The 18,458-nt window shown below is 42.4% G+C and overlaps 1 protein-coding gene across 1 annotated transcript in view; it reads left to right on the top strand.

Moving 5' to 3' along the window:
- The window catches only part of IL12RB2 (interleukin 12 receptor subunit beta 2), a 632,737-nt gene that overhangs the window by 289,357 nt on the left and 324,922 nt on the right, over window positions 1-18,458 (top strand). The window contains exons 7-8 of the mRNA XM_069641943.1: window positions 3,847-3,994; window positions 13,334-13,413. Of these exons, the coding sequence (XP_069498044.1) occupies window positions 3,847-3,994; window positions 13,334-13,413 (228 nt within the window). The remainder of the gene's footprint in view (window positions 1-3,846; window positions 3,995-13,333; window positions 13,414-18,458) is intronic.

Raw genomic sequence — 18,458 nt, 5'->3', positions numbered from 1 at the left:
AATTTGGCAACAAAGGTCAGGCCGACACCCAAGGAGTCTCTGTCCATGGGCATCTCTTCTTCTCTATTACTATTAACGTTTTGTCTGCTTTTCAGTTTATAATGTATGCATGAAAATTTTGAATTTCTCTTTTAGCACCCCCATTTCTTTTCCTCATTGCCCCTGGGCAGTGCCACATATATGAAAGATCTCATTTTAAAAACCAACATTTTAAATGTGCAAACCAAGAGAGAGTCCCAACTTTATGCCTCCTCTGGAGTTAGTTCATATGGTCGCAGTACACCCCTACCAACGTGTTAAGCTACATCTGAAGACAAAAAAAAGAGAGGCTTAAGAATCCTCTCATTACTAATGGGCAAAACATCAATTTCCATCTTAAAAGCTGTCGCCGGGGCACCTCGCCCGGGTGTAGCAATTGTCTGGGGAATTTATGCTCAGATACCATTAATTTTTGGGGATGGACACACTCTCTGAGTTCTACACCATAAGTTGCTGAAGACACAGCAATAGAGAAATTTGCCTCCCGTGGGGCTTCTATTGAATGGACAGCAAAGCGCCGGTTAAATTGAAGACTGCCCCCTGCCTTTTGCCCATGATAGCATTACCTTGATTAAATTGGTCATCCCACAAGCCAGTACCAAAACCTAACACCTACATAGCCAAAAGTGGTTAGCAAACACCTAACTCCTATATAACCAAAAGTGGTTGCCAATTCAATGTTATGCCCTCTATACAAACCCATCTTGTACATTTTGAATGTTCACCCCAGGTTAATGCCTTTGTGTTAGATACATTCATTATCAGGTTCTTGTCAGGAAAATAATCCACAAATGGATCCAGACCCCTTGCCAGGGCTAACTCCATTCTGGCCCAAATGACTGCGTCATCTGCAAACAATCAAACAGGAATGGGATGGTCCACATCTGAGGAGAATCCACTGCCCCCTTTATTAAAAGAGAATTCAAATAATTAATAAATAGAAAAGCATAGGGGCTACAAACACATCCTTGTTCAACACCCCTTTTTACCTCAAAGTCTTTAGAATGCTCACCCCCATTCCCATATTGCACAGTCGCAAAATTGTCCTGATGGTTTACCCAAATAACTTTGTCCAGCTCCAATATCAATCCAACATTCACTATGGTCTCCCATAACGTATTCCAGTCCACAGTCAATGTTGTCTTTAGATCTACAAAGACTGCAGAAAGATTGCCCCTCTTTAGACCAACATATTTTATTTTAATGAGTCCAGCCTAAAACATTGTTTGACTATACATATAGCTTCTTGAAAGTCAGCCTGGGCATGTGATGATATAAATTTGATCTATAGTTTTCTTTGGGGGAGTTGTCCACTTTCTTAAATATTGAGAAAGTCCATCTCCTTTCCATGACTTAGGGAACATATTATTGGGCATACAGGCTTTAATTGCTTGCATTAGGATGGTACCCAAATACGTGGTTCTAATAAATAGAAGTCAGCAGGGCCGCCATCCAGGCCTGGAGCCATGGCCTCATATATCGTGTGCTATTCAAAACGTGGACCACTATGCTCTGATAACAAGACCCCAAAGGGGAACCACTTGCTCTTCCGCCCTGTGCTTCTGGGCGTAAAGTGCACTCAAATGCATTTCCCAATCTCCTGCTATCACTGCCATGGAGTGAAAGGCCCCACCCCTAGTTGTCCCTCACGCAAACAGTTCCCAAAAGAGCTTACTACCCTCAGTACAGATTTTTTTTAGCTTTCCTACGATCTTCATCAAACCAGGAAACCCTCTGTTTTCCAACTGTGCTTTTCATTCTCCTACAAGCCTTTTGGTAGAAATATGGCTCAAGTGTACATCCTAACTCCACATAGGCTACTATCACCTCAGTATGGGGGGCTGCTGGGCAAAGGAATATGTTCCATGTACTTCAGACCTGCAACATACATTTTAGCCACCTCTTCCAGCAATGAAATTGCTCCCCATTCAACCCACCTTCTATTGTTTATACGAATTGCACTCACCAGATTTCACCAAATATTTGATCTCACCCTGAAGAAGGCAAACAAGTGGTCATGAGTGCCCTCTAAACTGTCTACTATTCCCAGATCCATCAACCTATTCCATGTAATCAAATCCACCAAAACAAAATCGATAATACTTTTTCCATGTGAACAGGAAAAGGTCTGGTTCTGGGGTAGGTCAAATGGTACTCTTCCATTTAATGGTCTTAGACTAGCTTCAATTAACAGCTCTCTCAGCACTGTGCCCAATTTTGGATAATATGGTAACACCTGGTAATGGCAGTGGGAGGTCATATATACCCTGCCTCTTCAAAAAGTAAAGCATCTATCCCATTGTCTAAATCCCACACAGATGTATTAAAATCTCCTACTAGAATCCTACACCCCCTCTTTGTTCTCGCATCCCAACTCCACTAAATGTCCCGTAGTTGAGGGTAGCTGATACCCCTTCATTCCGGAATTGATATCAGTGCTGTAAACATAGAACACATATTGCGGTATGTCCACATTTTTCAAAAATCTCAAATACGGAACACTATCCAGAGGGGTATCAATCACTTCTGTTCCCCACTTGAGCTTAATGGTAAGCCAAACGAAGAGACCAACAGTGCGGTCTGCCCCTAGGAATATTTTTGAGCATTTGTGAAGTAATAGATACCCTGCCTTTTAGGCTTCTAGGGGATGCTTCCTTTCTTAGAAACAACACATTTTAGGCCCTTGTTGTCTCTTTACCAACTGAAACCTTCCTGCAGCTGTGGCTCTCCTCCTTTGGGTGCTCTGCTAAGCATGGGCGTGTAGGGTAGAGGTTGATAAAATGATACCCTCACCCCAGTTCCCCCTGAAAGCCACCCAGACTCTGGTCATTCCAATTCCTCCATCCCTGCCGCATCACCTCTCTCCAGCCTCTGCTTCCACCGATCCCAGAGGAACTGTTGGGTACCATTTAGACTGGGGGCACTTCTTTCTTCTGCTCCTTTCCTGGTTGACCCGGGAAACATAGGGTGGGGTAAAAGAAATTAAAGAGGAGGATCTTTAGCCCCACTTCAACCAGGGTGCTCTCCCATTTATTCAGGATACATCTGGTTATCCACTCCGGCAGCGATGGACTAGACCAGAAGCCTTCGAGTGCAATGGGCAAGCAGAGAGCAAAAAGGCAATGGGGCTTTTGGGTGTAATGGGGGGTGAAGCCATGGCTTGGGGTTATGATAGCAGGCGAGTGACAAAATAGCAGACCGAGGAGAAGGCTTGCCAGCCCCGGTGGAAAGCAGGTTTATGCCAGCTAATCCAGCCAGCGTTCCAGCCAGTGGGTTTTAGCGTCACTGCTCCAGGGTGCTAATGACCCAATTGAATCACAATACCCATTACATCCTGGTTTCTGCCATTCGCTTTCAACCGATCCTGCACTCCATACCATTCTATGCACAGCAACGATGATGCTGCTAGAAAGCATGTTCACTGTAAAGTGCTCTGCTGCTCCTTGGTGCTAGAACTTTTTTAGGTTTTTCCAGCAAAACAATGGTAAAGTGTGGATCCTTGCTGTATAGCTCAGACACTCTAAGATCATTGTACACCGATTCTCACTTCGACTTTTAGCCAGTCAGACAGCTAAACAATCTAAGCACTAATTTTAGAGATCTATATGTGACCTACAGTTACAGGGTTCAATCCTGGCAGGATCAAGTCAGTCTTTCCTTGTTCTGCGGTCAGTGAATCCAGTTTTAATTAGTTTGTTGATAATACATGCACTACTTTGAGGTGGGATTAATCTGTCATGAAGTGCAGTAGTATACAACTAGAATAACTGGTATGTTATGCTTATGTTTTTGCTTTATTGATTCTAGGCTCTAGTAATCAACACTACAATATATGATCTCCATGATGTAACACCATTCACAGAATATGAGTTTCAGGTTTCCGGCAAGTTTTATGCTCATAAAGGAAAATGGAGTGACTGGAGTCTGCCAGTAATCAAAAGGACTCCTGAAGCAGGTACGCAGAACTGAAATTTGACTTTTCGCTTGAAGTCTTTCTAGCAGTGTTTAAAATAATGTTCTAGTAGATAAAATCGGCAGAGGCTGGTTCATTTTTTAAGGTGTACATTGGAAGCATGATAATGTGTTTTAGTAGAGCAACACTGGAATGCCGCATTTTAAACTGGCATCACAATTCTGTTGCGGCAAGGTAGGCATATCTATGTTATCAGAAGAGCATTGCAATGCCAGGAAGAACAATGCTTGCTAGTGCTGTCCTAGTTAAGCATATTAGTGTTTCTACATTGCCAGCATAACTGCCTCATATCACAACCCATTGCACCATGACACTCTGATTCGTCCAACAACTGCCCCATGCCACATCTGACTGCCCCATGGCCCTCACACTGCCTTCAGAATGGCCCTACGTCATGTCACATTTCCCACTGAATTACCCTTGCCACAGCGATTGCACCTAAATCTCCCATGTCATAACCATTGCGTCCAGAACTGTCCCGTGCCATGTTTATTCACCCTAGAAGTGTCCTTGTAGTTTGCCCCTGAGTTGGTGTACGGGCCGGAAGAGGGCATTCATGTCAAATATATTATAATCTTTGTCATTCTGGAGTTTGAAAGATAGACGTCTAGCTAGTATTTTTAAAACTTTCACTTTACAGCAAAGGGTTGTTTAGGCGCAACACGTGCAGCCTCCTTTCCGTTAACCTCTACATTTACACTAGAACTGATTTAATCTGCAGAGCTTTTTTTCTGGCATGGATGACTAGTTGTTCAAGGGATGTATAGGGCACTATAGGCATTCTTTTTAGGTACTAGCTAGTAAGCAATGGTGCACATGCGCTAAGATTTTCAGAACCTTTGCAAATGTGTAGTGTGTTCACGCTCACTTGTTTCAAATACTATCTAAAAAGGGTGGTGCATTTTAAAAGCAAGCCAAATCTTTTGAATTCTACACTATTGTACATATTCTAATAAAAAACAAGGGCAACTATTTGGCAACTAAAGCACATCATATTTTCAGAGGAGGTTTATACCTAACTATCAACTGTGTTCATAACCTAAAAACTAACTATGCTAGAATTAAGAATACCCAATAAAGACAACCTCCCCTCAGCAGAACTACTTACTGTTAAATTTTCCACCTCTGCCACCACTACTATCACCATGCACTTGATCTATCGACCACCAGGAGGAATTTCCTCCTTTGAAAATGATATTTCACAATTGTTATCTGTTAACACCGAATGCAAATCTCAAGTCATAATTCTAGGTGATTTCAATCTTGGCTTTGACGATCCTAAAGACAGCAAAGCCTCATCCCTCAAAGATACAATGTCAGAATTAGGATTTACACATCGCATAAACAGTCCTACTCATAACAAGGGTTGTACCCTAGACTGGCTAGCAGATCTCAATTGCCCCATCAAGATGCTAGGGAATACACCCTGTGCATGGACAGACCATCACCTAATTACTTTCGCCATTGATAAATCAGTAACTCGCTCCATTCCCATCATGGTACCAGCGTCAATGATAAGAAGCAAACGGAACCTCATCGTAGAGAACTTAATTCCATTACTACAGCCTTTAATTCAGTCTAATACTAAACAGTCCGATCTGTCGGATCTAGTGAATCTGTATAATGAGACCTTGAGTAAAGCTATCAATACGTTAGCCCCACTTAAACTACAGAAGTCTAAGCCACTTGCCCACTTAAACAAATGGTACACACCTAACCTAAAGACCCTTAGGAAAGAGAAATGAGTAGCAGAGTCTAACTGGAGAAAATACCCAACCGCACAAAATAAAGAGATATTCAGTGCATTGCCATTCAACTACAAAACAGCCATTATCCAAGCTAAGAAAGATAATTACAATGACCGTATAGCTAAAGCGAACTTTAATACAAAGGAATTGTTCAGTATACTAAAAGAACTTGAATCACCTGCTCCCATACCTGACCGGTGTATCAAAGATACTCAATGGTGTACGAATATTAAAAATGCGCTCCAAGATAAAATTACAATGCTACTTAACAAAATCAGCTAAAAAAAAATAATATAAACATCAACATACCACTAAACCCTCCCACGCCTCCTCTGGAAGAACTGCCTCAATTTAACTTTCAACCTTTATCCACTAAAGAAGTTGAACAGATTATACTTAAACCTTCCAATTATAAAGGTGATATTTGTCCTGCTACACTAATTGAAGATACGGCCCCCATCTTCGCGCCATTCATTACAAAGTTTATCAATGCCTCGTTTGCCACAAGTTCAGTACCCACTAGCCTTAAGGATGCATGGGTACTCCCATTGCTGAAAAGAAACACGCTCGACCCTAATATCCCTTCCAACTACCAACCGATCACCACAGTCCCCTTCCTGTTAAAAAAACTGGACCGTGCAGCTTATCTCCAAATCCAACAATACTTGGAACAAAATAACCCACTAGGCATAAAACAATCCGGATTTAGACCCAGACATGGGACAGAGGCAGCACTTGTTGATCTAAAGAACCAGATTCAGACTTTAAAAGATAAAGGCAAATCTGCCCTACTACTATTATTAGATTTATCCGCTGCATTCGATCTAGTGAACCATGACATATTATGCAAGCATCTGTCAACCGCTGCACATTTCTCAGACCAAGCTAACATGTGGATTAAATCATTTTACACTGTAGACAGTAAAACACTAAACAATATATACAGTATTATACAAATCTGGATGGCGAACCACGGTTTATGTCTAAATGACGACAAAACCGAACTTCTCTTACTTGGGTCCCCCAGTAAACTGAACAAAGTAAATACTGCCTTCAAATCTTTCAACATCGATGGCAATACCATTAGTGTATCACATAATGTGAAAACATTGGCATCCATATGGATGCTTCACTCTCCTTCAAGAAACAAACCAATATACTGGCATCCACCACAGCTTACACATTTAAGCTTATAACAGCCTGTCGACCTTACCTTTCCACTAACAATTGCATAGCAGTAGCAAGAGCACTAGTGCTATCCAAACTTGACTATTGCAATGCACTCTACCTAGGCACCTCTCAACAAAACCTAAATAAAATGCACGTAACGCAAAACAATGCAGTTAGATCAGCATGTAATATCCCAAGGAAACAACACATTTCCACAATCAGACAAAATCTCAATTGGCTAAATATCAACCAAAGAATCGACCTTAAAGTACTATCCTTAACACATAAATCTTTACACAATCAGGTCCCATCCTACCTCCGTGATACATTTAGACGGCATATCTCAGTAAGACCAACCAGAATAGCCCAAACTCACTGTGTAATCGTACCACGATTTAACCAACAAAGGGCGGGTGGAGTTAGCTTCCCTGTTCTTGCTGCTAAAAAATGGAATGCACTCCCCCTTTCTACAAGAACTGAGACATCATTTACGATCTTTAGAAGCAAAGTCAAAGCAGGTCTCTGGAACCAAAACTGCATCTAAGTTATCCTACCACTTGTACCATACTATTGTATATATGACCTTGTATATATATGTAACTATGATCTGCTGAATCATCTGATGTACAATGTGAACCTATACTATGTAATATATGCGCACAGCTGCCTCAGGGCTACACTGTGCAATACAAATAAATAAATACAAATACAAACCAATTCTTTCCTTTAAAACAGTGTACTTTACAAGCCGTGGTGTCTGGTCCACCAATAGCCATCACTCTTGCCTCCCCCCTCCCCTGACCACCAGTACCTGCACCACCTTGCCCTCTCCTTGGTTCACTTGACCAGTGGCTGGTCCACTGACAGCCATAAACCCTCACACCCCCCACCCTGAGGAATGATGGTTCCGCCCGCTCCTTCAGCGGGACTGTACAGTGGGTACCTTTTGGCTCAGCTGCTGCATACAATTTACCACGCTGTGCTGCACTTCTGTTATTGATGCTGTGTGCATTGTAGCTATTGGGTGACCAGTGCAGTATAAAAGCTGAGTAACATACCATAACAGTACAAGCATGTGGTTTATGATCCTTGCACATGTGGGGTTAGGAACCACTACCAAAACGCTTAGTTGCCTTGCAAGCATGCGGCCTTGCTCGATGGCGTGTTCACATGCTTGAGGGAAATGGGAACCCTCTGGAGTCAGAATAAGGCACGTGTATAGTAAACGAAGTGAACACTATCTAGATTGCCATCCACACATAACAACCAGAAGTGGAAGGGAAGGCTGTGGAGTCAGAATATGGCATCATTGGGAACATCACAGTATCTCACCTTAAATGTCACACTACATGTACCAGCTCACCAGACACACAGACCAGACATATAGTAAGAAACGTCCAAGCTAAGTTTGCTGTCCTCCGCTTTCAGCCCACAGGTGAGAGCACATGGTGGATCACACCTGTGCCGATTTTAATCGCATCATCGCACAACACCGCAGTTTATCTGCCACATGCTCCACTCATCATCTTTTATTACAGCAGATATTCTATTATCTTCCAAAGAAATCTAAAGTGAGCACAAGTCAAAGGGAGTGTTACTCTAAAGCAAGAACAGTGGTGTGTGAGCCTGAAAGTGCTGGGCTTGTACTATGGCTGTGATCAATTACTCAATAGGTAGGATTGAGTCTAATGCATATTGAATGAATTTGCACAACAGGACGGTACATGACAATAAAATCAGGAAAAGGGAGGATAGCTCAGGGGCAACATGCTTGCCTTGGAAACCAGACGACGCGGAGCAACACACGTACGATCCCCGGGTCCGCGCTTAGAAACCTCTGGGAATTAAGCGCGTTATAAATAACCTATCATATCATAACCAAAGATGCAGCAGGGTGTCTTGTCCTGACACATTTAGGTGGGAGAAAGACAACATCTGTGAAAAATCAGTGAAAAACAGTAGCATTGTGGTCTAGAAATGTGGGAGTTTACACTCCTATATAGGGATGGTTGACATGCATGGGCCACCTACCTCCTACAGTATAAAGTACAATACCTTCTACTGTACGGTACTGTACAACACTTAAGTGTCCTCATGCCTCATTCTCCTCTTTATCTTTTCTGTGCAAGCACTGTTGTGGTAGTAGATGGAAGACAGAATGAGAAGAATCACGAGAGTGAAAAGCCATTGCTGGATTTCGGCAATGGAATACTCAGTGTTAAAAAGCTGCCTTAGAATGACCTCATCTCTGGGCTGACGGATTTAGGCATTGCAAATACAGCAGGTATAGCAGGTGAAATTGCTCATGGGTTGCAATGCTCAAAGAACAACTGTGAGGTCATCTTTATAATAGGATTGTTTAAATGGGGTATAACGGAAAAAGGGGTACAGAATGTGCGTAAAATATGCAGTTCAATTGTTTATTTGAGTACCATCTTAAGTACAGACATCAACGATGACAGCTTTATAAGGCCCTATTTTCATCCCAGGCAGTCAGGAATCGTCAATGTGAGATGGTGCAATCACTTTGAAAGAGGGAATGCTAACCCCTCGGTGGTCCAATTGACCCATTTGTGCCCCTGAAATAGTCAAGAAGTTGACGCTCCTCTCTTGTTCCCTTCTCTTCACTCTCTGCAACCCCCCTATTTCTCTTGGTATCTTCCCAGCCTGTTTAAGGAGGCTACCGTCATTCTGATTCTCAAAATTCCATCAGCTGATCCTGAAAATCCTCCAAACTATGGATCACTTTCTTTTCTTCCCTATTACTCTAATATCCTTGAATAATTTTTCTTGACAGTCCCCTCTTCTCGAAGCGAACAATCTCAGAGACTCATTTCCTTCCTGATTCTGTATCTGGCATTTCACTGAAACAGCCCTCACCCTTATGTTAAAATTGGTCACCGTTCCAAACTATTTTCCATCTCCATCTTTCTTGACCTTGCAGCTACGGTTGACACAGTTGTCCACTGCTCTCGCCTTCCAACCCTAGAGGACCTTGCTGTCCAGGGCAATGCTCTTACGTCTTACTCCACACTTTCTTAATCACTTGGAGCACTGACACCTCTGAACTAACCCCTGTCCCTGTTGGCATCGAGTAGGGCTCAATCTTTAGCACTCTTCTCCTCATACTTTACACAACCCTCCCTCAGAAAACACATCTCCTCTTTTCGGTTCTGTTAACACTTTTTTTAAGAGAATACCTAAATCCTTTTCTCCTTACCTATGCTTACTCCTGACCGCTCTACCCATATTTCTAGCTCCCTAACAGCCATCTGATATTGGATGAGACTTTGCTGTCTTATGATGAACTCTTCTAACACTGAAGTAATCTACCTTCCTGGCTCTAATGCCACCTTCTTCCTACAATCTAAACTATATAAGGGTACCTGGTACAGTCTTGATCACCCAGGTGGTGACCGTATTATAACAAGAACCAAAGATCAAGACCTAAAGTGAGAGACAGAACTAAATAATATAACATTGGAATCATTCATTTATGAGTTACTCAGAATAAATACTTAATTGTTTAGCAAACTTCTTTACAGCATAAAAAGAACAATTCTGTTACACAAGTACATGCATCACCATATGCACTCACACTAACATTTATAACCACAAACAACCAATATATACAAGCCTTTTTCAAATTTAAGGGCTACAAATGAACAATCTCATTTCTATTTTACAATACACCCAAAAATGTTCTAAACGTGTGTCTGTTGCTTCACAAAAAAATGTCATCGACACGCGTTTCAGCCAGAATATATGAGCCCTTCACTATGGCCCTTTGCTGCTCCAGCCTTATTCAGGACAGCAGTGGGAACCACACTATACCTCACTATCTGCATCTGTTTGTACTTGTAGCTCTGTAGAAATGAACCCATACAACTTGCCAATATATTTCTGTCTCCACTTGTTAATTCACATGTAGAAAAAATCACCTACAAATGTTATAATCGCATTAATGCATAACCCCCAGTGCTTGTATATATTGGTTGTTTGTGGTTATGAATGTTAGTATGGATGCATGTACACATGTAATAGAATTGTTCTTTTTTTATGCTGAAAGATATTTGATAGAAATCAAAAAGTATTTATTCTGAGTTATTCAAGATGAATGATTCTGATATCACATGATTTAGTTCCCTTCTTCCTACACCCATCTCCTTTCATCCTAACCTGATCTCCCCTTCTCCCAAGGCTTGTAACGTTGTCATCTTTGATAGCAACATCGATCTTCACCACTTAATTACTCAAAGTACATCCAAGTTCAGGATGAACCTTCTAAATAGCGAGAAAATCCACCCATTCCTCAAATTCAACTCCAACAAACCCCTCATTATTACCTTATTGCCTAGCCACCTGGCCTATTGTGCCAGCCTTATTTTGGGCCTCCCTCTCTACAAATTCTCTCTCACTCCATCGGAGTTTTATATACAGGGGAGAATGCGTAGGGTGCAACAATAGGGCCATCATAAAGCTAAAGAAAATGTTATTACGGTGATAAAACTTGCCATTGGAGGCAAACAGTCTTGCTCTTGTTGCATCTGATGCCCCAATTATTACTATTTGGTAAACATCAAAATGTATGTTAGATGTTAAGAGGATTCAAGAGGGCACTATATCAATATCACAGCATGGAGCACCACTGTGCATCCAAGCCATGAGGTCAATTGCTGCTCCAATCATAGATGAGTTTCAACTTCATACTGACTAGGCATTGGAGGAGGTGAGAGTTGAACCCAGCTCCAATGGCTTCTGGGCACCAGAGGTGCGCACACTCACCATTTCATTACTAATACTGTGGCTCTTAGGCCCAGAGAAGCAAAGTTGAGTGATATCACGCCCCCATACATCACAATGCTACAAAAGCTTGCTCTTAGGCAGGACGATGTCTGTCTGTCCGTCTAGTCCAAATACATGGACCATCCATCTCTCGCTGTGACACAATTATAATGATGTAATGTGCTAAGCAAATGTTAAGGGAGTTGCTGTGACCCAAATCTCAGCCGAAAAAATCAAAGGATACAAATACTTGGACCTCATACTGCATTGTCTATGACACCCTTATATTATTAAGAAACGTAGCACACATTGTAATCAAATGTGTTTATTTTTGTAGTCCTATAATGAAAACATTTAAAAATACACAAGACCAATTCAAAAGGCTTTGGTGGAGGTGGAATTGATTGGGAGACCTGTCTTGTAACCACTGTACAATCCAACATTAAATATGTTAAGCCTGCAGAAGCATAGAAGAGCAGAAAATGCATCCAAATATATGTGTACTCGGCTTGGGCACAACCTCGCACATGGGCAATGTGGTTTCTATCTAGCACCATATCGTAGAGAGCTTAGAGAGGTGCAGGTTTCTCTTCAGAAAGATTGACAATGGGAATAAAGAAACCATTCTACCAGAGCTCACCAGAGGTCACTCAACGAGACAGCAGAGTAGAGGGGGGGGGGATATTTGAGCATAACATAATAAACCCCATACACATTATTACTGATATCTAGCATTTTGTATTATGCAGTGGTTTATTTGATAAACATTTGCAGATCATTTTCACTCACATTTGCATAATCAAGTTCAATGTAACACATTTTTCTTGGTTAACAATCAATTTAATTACAATGCAAACAACATCCAACTCCATAAATAGTGAAAGAACATGAACATTACTACCCTTGACTCTAAATTTGCAACATATAAACATATGTAGAAATGTGATCCAATTAGACTGTTCCGATCATATATTTGATTTTCACAACACAATACAGAAATGTGAGAAAAGCAGACCAATTCACGATACAATCTCCTGCAAAATAAGTCAGATGGTTTGGACTGAGTTAATTATCTCCCTGATACATAGGAGCTACATCTGCGAATACAGTGATTTTACAAACATCAGAGTTCCCCAATACAGGTTCCTGTGAGCAATCATAAATACACCTGCCTCTTCTCTTCTATCGCGCGGGTTACAATCTGTTAGGGTAAATGCTAGATTATGTCCACTTGGCCAAGTACATGGAAAAGCCACATTAAGATATATAAACTCCTGCCCTTCTGAAGGAGAAAAATGCCTGGTGGGCTTATGAAAATATTTAAAGCCACCCAACTTTTCTAGTTCATGCTTAGGGACTTTCTTTAATAGCAGCTCCCCCCAACCCTCCCCAACCATTTTCTCTTAGTGATATAGCAGCCTCTTTTGTTAACGTTATTTGCACAAGTTCTAAAATCAATCGAAGAAGAACATAAATAGTTTTGCTTCATCTTTGGAGTGTTCGTACCTGAATGATTTATTTTGCTAATATTCAGACATATAGTAGTTTCTAAATTGTATGTTTCTTAATGTTGATGGTTCATAGCTTCTCTCCCTAATCTGACATTGATCTTTACTAGTACCAACCGGCAAGCTGGATGTCTGGTATAAAATAAAAGAGATGGCCAATCAATCGCACAAAATCACTCTTCTCTGGACAGTAAGTATTATGTTGTAATTCTATTTTATTATTTCAGTGATTATTGATGAATTCAACTAAAAGTCTATTACTGGTTTGTACATTTACATCAAGGAGAGCTTCAGAACACTATTACTATTCCACCTTCCTGTCATGACCTGGCACCCACCCGGCCCAGCCACAATTTCTGTCCCTTGTCTTCCCTCAGGATCACCAGTATCCTATCAGCTCAATGTATGCGATTTATTAAGTGCAAACCTAGCTTGGAAGAAACAGGACAATGTGAGGGTTTCCATTAGAGCTACTTGCCGTTGAGGGCCAATAGGCAGGAGCTACTGGTGAGAACTAGTGGGGTGAGGAATGGCCATAAGCATGGGAATCTGTACCAATATATTTGGGGGCTTTTGGGCCGTTTGTGTCATATGCTCTCTTCATCCTGCCTGTTCATGCCGCAACATGATTGGTCTTTGTAAGACTCATTAGGGCCAACCCCGACGCCGGCAGGTAGACGCTAGCCTTCCTCCCCAAGGCCCACCTTCTAAGGTCTTGTTTGTTTCCCTGTTTGTTGCCCGGATCGTGGAGGTGAGTGCACTACCCAGTATGATTGGCTGCCTCCCCCCACCCCTCCGCTGCACCCAGTATGATTGCCTGCCTCCCCCCACCCCTCCTCTGCACCCAGTATGATTGCCTGCCTCCCCCACCCCTCCCCTGCACCCAGTATGGTTGCCTGCCTCCCCCCACCCCTCTGCTGCACCCAGTATGATTGCCTGCCTCTCCGCACCCCTGCGCTGCACCCAGTATGACTGTCTGTCTCCCCCCACCCCTCCGCTGCACCCAGTATGATTGCCTGCCTCCCCCACCCCTCTGCTGCACCTAGTATGTTTGCCTGCCTTCCCCACCCCTCTGCTGCACCCAGTATTATTGCCTGCCTCCCCCACCCCTCCACTGCACCTAGTATGATTGTCTGCCTCCCCACACCCCTCCGCTGCACCCAGTATGATTGCCTGCCTCCCCCACCCGTCCGCTGCACCCAGTATGACTGCCTGCCTCCCTTCACCCCTCCGCTGTACCCAGTATGAATGTCTGCCTCTCGCCACCCCTCCAGTGTACCCTCACCCCCCTCCCCGTCGTCCCATCCCAGTAAGTGCACACTGTTGCCCGCCATATCAGAGTCTTGCTCCACGTTATTGCTCGTTAATTGTAGCCTACATACTATGCACTTGCCACCCTGCAACAAGGGGTCCGGCCCATGCATTTCTATGTTGACATTGACCATGCTTTCTTGTGTAGCCTGCCCACCTGGTATTCTGTGCCCGGCACCACAATCTTACCTATTGACTTCGACCTCGCAAATATGAGTTGTTGCCTCCATGTAACTCCTGGTTGGCACCTTGTATCGGCATACTAGCTTTGATCACGCAACTGTTTGTAGTTACCGCCATGCAACATGTGGCTGGCACCATGTTCTTGCCTACCGATGTTTACCACACAATCATATGTAGCTGCCGCCATGTAAGATGTGTCTGGCACCATATACTTGCCCACCAATCTTTGTAATCAATTCTAAGCACTTTTTGTAACCAGTATGAAGCAACATTTACATATGCCTTCAAATGCACTAATGTAACTAAGTAAGCTTTCTTAACAGCGTTGCGATGCCCAAGGGCAGTCTGTGTTATACAAATGCAAATAAATAAATAAATGTGTAAAATCAGCCCTGACTTTTATGTGTTTTCAGATGTAAACCGCATATTGTACAAGCTGTGAAACTCATACTCCTCTTGCTACAGTTTGTGTAAAAAGTGTACATTTATTCCATCACCTTAAAACTCACAACAAAGTCAGCTGTGACTTGTCTTTGATGTGAGTTTTTATATGTTAATTGGGTAATGTACAAACTGTAAAACTCATACGCTCTGTGTACAGTTCATATGAAAAGTGTACATCTATTCCATCACCTTAAAACATACATCAAAGTCAGCTGTGGCTTGCCTTTGTTGTGAGTGTTTAGGAAATATTAATTGTATGATCTGTAAAACTCATATCCTCTGTGTCCAGTTTGTATGACTTGCCTTTGATGTGTGTTAAGAGTAAGAATGTGCATCTTAATAGTGTGTGTGTTTGGAACATGTGTCGTAAAGCCACATGTTATATGCAGTAAGGGCATGTGTAGTAGGTGCGCGTGTCATAGGAACAATTATTATAGGAGTGTGTGTGGTAGGAGTGCATGTTATAGCATTGCGTGTCATAGGAGCATTAGTCATAGGAGTATGTGTCATAAGAGTGTGCTGTAAGTGTGTGCCATAGGACCATGTGCCATAGGACCATGTGTCATAGGTACATGTGGCACACATGTCATAGGTGAAAGTGTCGTAGGTGTGCATGTGTCGTAGGTGTGCATGTGTCGTAGGTGTGCATGTGTCGTAGGTGTGCATGTGTCATAGGAGTGTGTGTCATTAGAGTGTGTTGTAGGAGCCTGTTTCATAGGAGCATGTGTTGGAGGAGCATGTATCATAGGTGCACATGTCATAGGTGCATATGTCCTAGGTGCATGTGAGAGCATGTGTCATATGTTAATGTTAAAGGACATTTTACTGCGCACTATCACCACCGAAATGTTCCCCTGGCGCTCTGGCGGATCTGAAATGTAAGAGGGTAGGATGGGTTCATAGGGTATGGGGGAAAGGTAGATGGAGAGTTGTGATGTCCTGTTGACAGCTTCAGTTTGGTTAACATGGGTGCGATTTACGGATCAGTAGACTCCCATGTGCTGTTGTGCAGGACTATGTGTGATTTGTTTTGTTGTTGTAGTATAGTGAAGTGCATGCAGATTGCTGTTTAAGGATGTGGTTTTGTTTGTTTAGCTTATGACAGGTGTATGCAGAGAGTTGAAATTTTAGCGGTTGGGTTAGTGGGGTTACCTCATTGCTTCAGATATCTTTGTTAGGTGTCTCTGCCTGTGCTGTCTGCTGGACATTCTGTGGTGGGTCACTATCTGTGTTCTCCGCATAGTGGTGGCATGTCTCTGGAATTGTTATGTGGTCTGTGGGCGGGAAGGTGGTGAAGGCCCCCGGCCACCCCATGGGTCGAGATCGGTATGGTTGTGGGTTATCACTTAAGTCATCAAAGGGGTGGGCCTACTATTGCCTCCCTGAGCTCCTCTGGCAGGGTCCACTCCCTCAGAAATTCCAGAGGCTCCTTGTCCTACCTGGTGCTAGTTATTGGTTACTGCTCCCTCATCTGCAGCTAGGGTGCCTGTCCCTTAGGCACTGCCTAACCTAAGGGTTTGGCTTGGGAGTTGGTATGTCCTAGGCTCCCTTCCTCCCAGGCTACTTACTTCCATGTGCGCTTGTTGTGGTGTGTTTGAATTCAAGTGCTGTCTTTGTTTTTCTAGTTGTTTCAGTCTGGTCTGAGGTGAGGAGCCAGATTTTTCTGACTTTTAGGTGGTCCTTCGTATTGTGTATTTCTTTCAGAAGGGTGTTCCAGGTTTTTGCTGCCACGTGAGAGAATGAGGATCCCCATGTGTTTTTCTTGTGTATGGTGGATGTTGTTGCTTGATCAGAGTAATCGTGTTGGTAGGTAAATGGTTATTTTCTTTTGTAGGAATTCTGCTCCTTGGCCATGGATTGTTCTGTGCGTTATGCACAACATTTTGAAAGTGATTAATTGTTTGATTGACAGCCAGTATAAAATTCTTAGTACTGGGGGTTATGTGGTGCCCTCATGATAGTTTGAGGAGAGGTCTGGCTGCTGTATTTTGGATACGTTGCAGATTCTTCAGCAGGTGTTACGGCATTCCGAGGTATAGGCAGTTTGCATAGTCTATTCTGGACTGATGAGGGTGATGAAGGTCATATGTCCACAAGTTATGTGTAGAAGGTGCATGTTGTAGGAGCTCAGCTACTACAAGCACATGAGTGTATGTCATTGGAGTTTGTGCCGTAAGAGTGTGCAGTAAGTGTGTGTTGTAAGAGTGTGTGTGTGTGTGTGTGTGTGTGTGTGTTAATAGCATGTTTCACAGAAGCATGTATTGTATGGGCATGTGCCATAGGTACATGTGTTGTGTTGTATGTCTACATTTTATGTCTAGTAGGCGCATGTTTAAAATCAGCCCTGACTTTGGTGAGTTCTCAGGTGTAAACTTTGTGATGTACAAAATATGATACCATACTCCTCTTGCTACAGTTCATGTGAAAAGTGTATATGTATTCCATCACCTTAAAACTCACAATAAAGTCAGCTGTGACTAGCCTTAGATGTGAGTTTTTCAGAGATGTTATTTGTGTAATGTACGGACTGTAAAACCCATACGCTCTGTGCAGAGTTTGTATGAAAAGTGTACATTATCTAAGGAAAAGTGTACATTTACATATGAGAAGTGTACATTTATTCCATCACTTTAAAACTGACATCAAAGCCATAGGTCCTTTGCCTTTGATGTGAGTTTTGGGAGGTGGTAATTGTGCAATGCATGAACTGTAAAACTCATATGCTCTGTGTACAGTTGATATTAAAAGTGTACATTTATTAAATACCCTTAAAACTCACATCAATGTCAGCTGTGACTAGCCTTTGATGTGTATTTTAGGAGATGTTAATTGTGTAATGTATGAACTGTAACACCCATACACCCCGTGCCCAGTTCGTATGAAAAGGTTACATTTATTCCATAACCTTAAAACTGACATCAAATTCAGCTGAGACTTGCCTTTAATGTGTGTTTTTAGGAGATGTTAATTGTGTAATGTATGATCTGTAAAACTCATATGCCTTGTGTACACTTCATATGACTTGCCTTTGAGGTAATTTAAGAGTGTTTGTTAAGTTGTTAAGTGTAAATCTTAAGAATATGCATTGTAAGAGTGTGTGATGTAAGAGTATGTATGGCTGGAACATGTGTCGTAAGAGCATGTGTTCTACATTCACATGTTATGTGAAGTAAATGCGTGTGTAGTAGGTGTGAATGTCAAAGGAACCTGTATTATAAGAGTGTGTGTTGTAGGAGCACATGGTATAGCATTGTTTGTTATAGGAGCATGTGTAGTAGGAGTGTGTGTCATTAGAAT

This window comes from Ambystoma mexicanum, chromosome 1q (genome assembly GCF_040938575.1).
Source record: "Ambystoma mexicanum isolate Mex_15411 chromosome 1q, UKY_AmexF1_1, whole genome shotgun sequence".
Classification (NCBI taxonomy): domain Eukaryota; kingdom Metazoa; phylum Chordata; class Amphibia; order Caudata; family Ambystomatidae; genus Ambystoma; species Ambystoma mexicanum.
This window is presented reverse-complemented; position numbering and strand designations above follow the sequence as displayed.